Raw genomic sequence first — 8,680 nt, forward strand, 5'->3', positions numbered from 1 at the left:
TCATTTTCCTGTATTCCATCACTCATCTGGCTTACTTTTATATATTTGCTATCATGAGCTTCACTTTTATTTGAAAATATGGATCTTGGATTCTAAATTAATCTAAATTCTGCTACTTTCTGCCTCAAGACTTTTGAAGATATATGGTTTTGATTTCTCTTGCTTCTTTCTCCTTTTCCTCTATGCTTTGTGACTTGAAAAAGAGTTAAAAGTCCTCCTTTCCCCCAGATGTGCTCCTCTTTATTCTCTATCCTAATTTTCCTTGTTATTTTCCATTTTTATTCTTTGTCTATGCGTTTCTTTCCTTCTTAGTTATTTTCTTCCCCATTTTCACAAATTTCTTCATCTTTGCTTCCTTTAATTTTTCCTTGCCCCTTTATCTTTCTAGAATCTGAAATTATACCCTGCTCCCCAGAATCACATCTTGCATCCTGCAATGCTTCTCCAAATCTGTCAGTGAATGCTGCATGCCTGGGAATGCTTACTGACCCTCCAATCAATAATTGCTCCTCTTTTTTCCTTTCTCCAAAACAATTGCTGCCCATGATATGCTCTTTCCCTGTAAAATTGATTACTGCAATGCTGATAAGGTATAGGACATTACATTCATGTCAGGGTCTAAACAAGTGCCATCTACATCTGACTGGCTAAGAGGGGGTAAAAAAGCATGTTTGAGCTTCAATGTGCTTAATATAGCACCTAGGGTTTTGCAACATCAATATAAGCAATAAACTGAGAGGCTGGTTCTCTGTTATATGGCATCTTTTACATAACTTATCAGGTGTCTGATAAGCATACTCTCCATAAGCAATCAGAAGGGCTGGAATAAGCTTTAGTGACATGATATAAACATTATCTGTTATCAAAACCGGGTTTTAGGCATTCTATTTCTGTGATATATCTAATAATATTTTACATGTAGTATTCCTTGTTAGTTTAAAATAAATTGTTTATATTTTCTCTTTAAGCTGAAAGTATTTGAACATATTATGATTTTCAGATATTTAATACTATTATGTGTCTATGATCCATTGGAGTCAGAAGAAAACCTCAACACAAGCAGAACAAAAACTGTTAAGGTTTCTCAGCTCATCTGCTGTGTTTTGGGTTCTCGATTTAAATTAAAGGCACCTAGATATGAATTCATGGTATTACATTGTTGAGGGCACTGCTAAACTAGAATCTTAAAGGCATTTCCAAAGGTCTTTTATCTGTTAGGCCATGCCTACTCTCCTCTCATTGTCCTCACACTGGAATCATTGAGGATTTCTTTTGCAAGTTTGGACATTCTACATCAGCGTTGGAACAATTTCCTATAAAACTATTTGGAAAAATGATGGTTTTTGAAGTGAGGCTTTTTGTGCCTTTGCTTTTTAAAAATTCTTCACAGCTTTTTATTGTTTAAAATGTCTGGGCTTTACATTGGCAAAATTCTTCTCTATTGATGTACCTTGAAACTTTAAAGTGTTAATTTCACTGAACCTTAATTTTATAGAAAAATTCAATGGTGATTTACAGAATGAACTCCTGAAAAGAATAGATTTACATCAGTCAATATTAATGCAGATTGTGACAAATGATCCGTGGAAATTTCCTGTAGAAAGTGTGTAACTTTTTGCTCATGCTGATGTTAGCTTCCAGTTTTAAGTGCATTAATATTTAACTTGGGAGTTGTTTTTTGAAAGAACAGCACCTTATTCTGTTTGTTTTGCTTCATTAGAGGTCTAAAGTTAAATCAACTGTAAATGCTAATAATTCTTTTGGAAGGAAATCAGTGACCTGTAAAATATGTTGATGTATATAACTGGCAGCAAATTTTATTATGAAGCACAAGAATAAAATAATTGCGATGTATTTAGCAATCTTAGGGTGGGGAATATTTTATTTATGGCTCATCTAGTTTGATTTTTCTTCTAAAAATAAAGAGGACTTTTCAAAAAATGACAGAAAAATAATCTCTTCAGCTTTTATACCATTAACCTACATTTAAGTCTTATTGATGTTTGTAGTGCAGATGTTTTGCATAAAATGAATGCCATTGTATGTTGAATCCTTGTTTTTTATTTTACAGTATTTCTGTTTACAGTGGTTTGGCAGCCTCCCCTCAAGCAGCCCTAATACTAATCTCACCATGTGCTTCCTTCCAGTGCTGAGCCCGAAGGTGATTGGCATTGCCATAGCCAGGTACGACTTCTGTGCCCGGGACATGCGGGAGCTGTCCTTGCTCAAAGGGGACGTGGTCAAAATTTACACCAAGATGAGTGCCAATGGCTGGTGGAGAGGTGAAGTAAATGGGAGGGTAAGGCTATTTATTTTCCTTTTCCTGTGTTTCTTTCTGCCTTCACTGACAGTGATTTTGTTAAAAAAAAAAAAGTGTGATCCTACATTGTGTATTTAAATGCAAAAGATGGAGCATGTTCTCATCTTTGTTTCATAGCAGTGAGGCAGAACTCTTGCCAGGTAGCTTTCCCAGCATCTAAATTATTGGTTATTTAATGTGACCTAGCAGGCTGAATATTTGGGCTAGGTTATATGTTTGGAAAATAACCAGGATTAATAGCACTGCTACAGTTGACCTTTCTTGAACTGTTTTGCACACAGATACTTGGGGTCAGGTTCCTGGTGCTGTGGAGCTCTCTTTAGCACTTTACCACAGAATGATTTCCCACATCTTTCTGCCAGAACACAATGCAATGGAACCAACCACCTTTTTATAGAAGGCTGCTGCTTTGATCTCTAGGAATGTGGCCCAGATGAAGTGACACATTTAGCAGGGAATTTTATGAACTCACTTTACACCCTGCTCTGAGATTTGGAAGTGAAGTTTCAGTTTTGACCTATAAAGGGTTTACTGTTTCAATCTTAGTTTACTGCCTTATAATGCAGATTAGTCAGAAGCATTTGAGACTGCTGTTTCCATGTTTAAAATGCTGAGTTCAGGGTCAAGGGATGTGAGGTAGAAGACTGCAAATTGTCTGAAGCTGGAAATGATGGTTGCAAGTGCAGTTGAAGTGAATGTCCAGACTTACTGCTTTATGCAATTTGGAGAATCTTTTTTATTGTGTACATGAGCTTGGTTATGTTAAAGTTAAATGGTTTCAGCTTTTTAAATAGTCAATTAGACCAGAAGAAATAGGGAAGCAGAAGAAATACCCATTGTGCTATATACATTTTACATGTGTAGAAAGCTTAACAACTCACTGTAATGCAGCTGCCCACGTTCTAACAGATGCCCTGTTAAGTGCTGGCATTCCTTGGTAACTTTCATAGCCTGGACTTGACATTATAAATTTACCTCTGGAGATATTTTGGCAAGGTAGTCTAAAAATTTCTGTGGTCACCCCTTCTAGTCATGCTCTAGGTTTGGTTTTGAGTTCTTTCATGCATGTTAAATTGACTTTGGGTATAAAGAAGTCTGAAGAAATCTAAAGCAAATACATAAAATAAGAAATATATGACATTGTGTCACTGTATGTCTTACATTAAGCTTATTAGACACATCAATAGTTTCAGAATGTAGATAACTTTATAACTTCTGAAGTGTAGGACACTAGACTCTGTCTTTATCTTTGTAATCTTTTTAATATATATACAGAACAGACCCATCCTTGCTGTGCCTAGGACAACCGTTAACAAAAAACAAAAAACCCTTGTGCATCTCATGTATTATTTTGTTTTGCTTTTCCCCTTTTTAGGTGGGCTGGTTTCCATCAACTTATGTTGAAGAGGACGAATGAATTAAAAACTATCTTCTGCTGACCAGCAGTTTCAGGGATTGTAAAAATTTATATCTTCAATGTGGTATTGGTCTTGTTAAGTATTTAAACAGCAACACTTTTGCCTGTCTGAACCTTCCAATCTTAATGTTGGGATTTATACAGAAGTTTGGGCTGACAGATTATTACCTTCCCCAGAGCTGTGCAAGAAACAAGCTGCCAGTTTGCCATCACTGGGGATCAGTACAAAGTCCAACCCTCACCTTCCCAGAAGATCTCTGGAAAACAAAATTCTTTGTTCCTCTGCATTTCACCCTGTACTACACCATGAGTACAAGCAATGGCTGAATATTTAACATTTCTCTTCCAGCTAACATCTGTGATGGTACAAGGAGATGAAGGCTTCTTATTTCTTATCACTGCATGCAGAAAACAAATTTCAATCATTCCAGTGGGCATAAAGTATAGTCAGTAGACTTGTCTTGAGACATCAAACTACTTTACTTATCAGCTTACAAACCATTTTAAACTCACAAAAACATTCTGAAGAAATGTATAGTAAATATGAGTAGCATTCATACATATGTAATTACTTAACTGGCTACTTTGAGGTCCTGCCTAGATCTTCTAACAATCTGTTAAAAGACATTCTAAAAAGGTGTAGTGATGTGGTATTGCTTTAAAAAACATTCACAAAGTGGAATAGTGTGATCCTTTATTGTCAACTCAAGCCTTTTTATGTGAGGTTTTCATTTAAGCAGCTGACAATAAAAGTGCAGCTGGGGGATAGTCATGACAAGATGAGCTGAAAGTTTTCAGCAATAACATTAAATAAATATTGCAGACTTATTCTGAAGGAGAAAATACTAATGCAAGATGATGTAATTTCTCAAGAACAAAAGTGTTAACCTTTTGATTGACTTAGATGAGCTTCAATGCTTTCAATTCAGTACTGTCTTTTCCTAGTTATACAGGAGTTTCTATCACCTTTTGTGAATGCAAATGGAACTTGCAAACTTCCTTCTGCCCTTTCCTTTCTTGTTGCCTGAGATGTCAATGGCAGTTCAATGAGGGAGTTGTCTTGTTGCAGTGTTCTGAGCATCCCCAAATGTGTCTAGGTTAGCCAGCATGAAAGGCCAGGCCTTGTAAAGTGGTGTCCACTGCTTGATGAGGCAGTGTTTACTGTAATTATGAAGAGTTAGAAATGTAGTTACAAGCTAAAATAAATGTGGATGATGTCTTCAGATATTCAGTTCTAGATATTTAAGTAATGTCACTTGAAAACTTGAAAGAAAATCAAGCTCTTAAATGAAGTTAATTCATCCTGTCCTACATCCTCTCTTTTGCTTTTTGCCTGTTCTCTTTTTCTGCTGGCATCTTAAAGTTAGTGTGCACTGTCACTGCACAATTTAACCCTGCAGTGCTGTCCCAGTCTACAAGCACCATAATCTCCACTATTTGTCCACAGAGCAGAATCTGCTAGTACATATTTGGGTTTTTCTTTGGCTACCCCTGGGATTCTTTGGTTCTTTCTGGCCTTTCCTGGCTATCAAGGAGAATCGAGCACAACACAGAGAGTTCACAAAAACCCCTTCATCTCTGCAACTCTTACCCCCGTGCCACACCTGGCAGGCAGTGCTGTGTGACCAGGGCAAGGGGAGGAGCTTCTCCTTAGAAACTTGAGAGATTCAGCCTTGCAGATGAAATTCTGCCCATGCTCTAACTTTTCAAGGATTTACCTCAAAATGATGTAAACTGTGATTGTGTTGAATACATTACTTGATGGAGTAATTCAGAGCATTTGTAAATATGTAGATGATGCATAAAAATTTTGTAAATGACGTGTACAGCAGTGTAGGCTAGAGTATGCAGTCTTTGATCATGTTTTGCCATGCAGTTTGATTGTCTGTTGTGGGCTTAATCCTATATTCCTTAAGGAGACAAAGATGATTCTTTCCCAGTTTTGCCTGCTTAAGGGGTAGAGGAATAGGCTCTAGGTCTGTGAAGTGTTTAGTGCTTTACTGTCACATAGTTCTGAGACGAGGCAGTTAAATTCAGTATGAGTTGAAAAATATAGCAATCATTTTCAACAGCTTGGCTTTAGAATAATTTTGAGTATTCTCTCCATCCTAAAAATGTTGTAAAGCTTTTAAGCGATTCCTGAGTCCAGTAGTCATCCTTTCAGAAGAATGAAAGCCATAGGTAAACTTTACTTTTGTGGTGTAAATCTGCATATCATTGTCTGTGTTTAATGCCCTGTATTGATTGAGTTAATGCTGCATCTTAAACTATATTTTGAGTACCAAAGACTTCCTAAATATTCTGGAGCATCTATTTCATGTGCTGCTTTTATCTGTATGGAGTTGTTTTATGTCATGCAATAATGGAGTTACAGTACTTTAATTTGTACTATTTTGTAAATATGTTAAATATAATAAACTGGTTAATTTTTTTGTTTAATGATGTGTCAAAATGTGTAGTTTGCTGCTGTGAAGGTTGTGCTTCATTTGTCTCACCACCTTCTCATTGTGAGAAGTTGATAATGGTTTGTTTTTGTCTCGAAGGTTTATATAATCCTTATTTAGCTGTAAAACTGAGCTGTCAATGTAAGTGGGATAGTACAGCTTTCCCTGAGAACTTTTTATTGTCAGGGTAATATGACTTGTGCCAGGAAGGTGCTGAGGCTTCTTTGTTTTGTGTGGGTTTTTAAAAAATTTATTATATTTTTAGCTATATAGAATCAGTCATATACTATTGATTTTTGATATTTGTATTTTTTTTTGTTTGAAAAGAAGTTGTGCCTAAAAGGTTTGATGTGTAACTTGTCGCAACAACATTTTTTCCACCTTCTTTTTTCTTCCTTTCTTGTATGTGAATTAACATATAAATTCAGGCCGAATTGAACTCAGGTTTGAAAACAGTGTGTCTGATTTCATGGGCTACTTGATAACCTTTTTGTGATGTAGCCCATTCATGTATTTTTTACAATGTAACATGCATTATTCATGTGTTTATAAAAATATTTCTGGACAGGTGAATTAACTCAGCAAGGACAGTGATGATTCAGTTGCAGTAGGTTTTTTTGGTGTCCTTTTCATTTTTCAGTAAGAGAGATTTTCTTGTGGAACTGCCCTTCTAACAGATAATTATTAAACCTAATGAGGCATTTAGACATCTCTGCAGATGTAAGGCATAATTTTCCTGTCACCCATGAACATATCACATAACGAAGAGTCACACCTAATGTAGGATGCAAAAATGTGTCCCAATTAAATGCTCTTGTTAACAGTATCACACTCGGTCACAGACATTCTCTCCTTCCCCTTGTATGTGAGAAGAGATGTCCTCTGATGGGTGAGAAATTGAGAAAGCACTGTAATTAGGGCACAAGAGCCACTTGTGGCTGTGTTCTCAATAGTTTTTTCTTTTTCCATTGTAAGGCTTGGAAGCTTGAAAATTGCACCTAGAAAAAAATCTATCCTGACAATGAAAATTATGCCAACCAGGATTCCTTTCCCCTTTGCCTGTCAGGCAAGCCTGAGATGCTCTGAGAAGAAGAAGAAAAGGACAATTCTTGAGGTTTTAGCCATTTATAAAGGGTAGACAGAGGTACATCTAGAAAGAGGTGGTGCTTGTTTATACCAAATACGCAAACTCAGACCCAGGTTTTGTTCTGTTGACTTTAATGTTCAGTTCAAAAGGATTTGTTTCTATTAATCCTTGTCTCCTTGCTGGAAACTGGGCTGCTGAGAGCCTTACATTACTATTTTCTCTGACATTCAAGTTGTTCTCTTCAGAGCATGGCTTATTTCATTTGAGTGACAGAAGAAGCACTCTGTCATCTCCATTTTATTGCTGAGCACATATGACAGAGTATTTCTTTGGTTAGTTTGGGTCGTCTACTTCTTTGTGTCCTCCACACTTCTGTTCACTGGGGGTCATGGCACAGAGTTAGGAGCAGAAAACCTTGGTGGAGTGCAGTGCTGTCCAGCAAGAGCTGAGCCCTCAGTGTGTTGTCAGCTCTGTTTTTGCTGCAGATGTAAAATGTGAGGCTGTAAGCGCCGGGATGATGGCAGTCAGCACCACCTGGGGCTCACCCAGCACAGGCATGAAGGGAGCTGCCAGGCAGGGATGCTCTGTGTGTGTGTATGTGTGTAATGCTCAGTCCTGTCCCAGGCTACCACAAGAAGCAGGAACCAAGCAGTGAAACATGCTGTGGGATTTTGGCTCTTTCCTCCATGTCCACTCTGTGGAGGAGGGGTGGTTTTGGGTAATTAGGCATCCTAAAGCTGTGAGATGAGATGTTAATCATATCCACTCTCTCACAAAATGCTAAAATGTATGATGCATACATAATTAGCAAAAAGAAATATAGAAAGGATTAAGCTTCAGAAATTGACTGCGGAAGGGTGATTCACTGCATTATCTCAGCAACTTCCTTTGAAGAACAAAGAGCCGTTTGTTTTTATAGCAAATGAAATCTGGGTTTCTAATTTAGTTTTATAATTCCTGATCTGCTGTAGTGTATTCTGCCCATTCATTATGAGGATATCTGCTGCTTACATGACCGTGAAGTTAGATTTTATTTAATAAGCCTCCTGGAACATTTGAGTTATTGGTGATTTTTTCTGGGTTCTAATTTTCTACCTGATAAATCTGCGTTTTGCAAAATATGTGAGTTCATTATAAAAGGTTGCAATCTGACCTTAGGTAAACTTACAGGTACAAAAATGGCAGGTTCAGAGGTGGCTGTTTACCAAGGGGCATCAGGCTGGCTTGCTTCTTTCAGAGCTGTTTTTTTTTAATGATGATAGTGGCTTTGGGAAGAACAGAAATAGAGAAAACTAGAAAACAAGAAGTAAAAAGTTGATGCCACATGATAAACAACCTCGTGTGTGGTAACTTTTCTAAATGATTGCCCAACATATTATATGTCTCTGGATACCATTGGATTGGAAACGGAA

The 8,680-nt window shown here is 37.1% G+C and overlaps 1 protein-coding gene across 1 annotated transcript in view; it reads left to right on the top strand.

The window, feature by feature from the left end:
• VAV3 (vav guanine nucleotide exchange factor 3) overlaps positions 1–6,176 on the top strand; it is a 147,523-nt gene extending 141,347 nt beyond the window's left edge. The window contains exons 26-27 of the mRNA XM_058808132.1: positions 2,148–2,299; positions 3,696–6,176. Of these exons, the coding sequence (XP_058664115.1) occupies positions 2,148–2,299; positions 3,696–3,737 (194 nt within the window). The 3' untranslated portion in view covers positions 3,738–6,176. The remainder of the gene's footprint in view (positions 1–2,147; positions 2,300–3,695) is intronic.
• Positions 6,177–8,680: the final 2,504 nt, after the last annotated feature.

This window comes from Ammospiza caudacuta, chromosome 7 (assembly GCF_027887145.1).
Source record: "Ammospiza caudacuta isolate bAmmCau1 chromosome 7, bAmmCau1.pri, whole genome shotgun sequence".
Classification (NCBI taxonomy): domain Eukaryota; kingdom Metazoa; phylum Chordata; class Aves; order Passeriformes; family Passerellidae; genus Ammospiza; species Ammospiza caudacuta.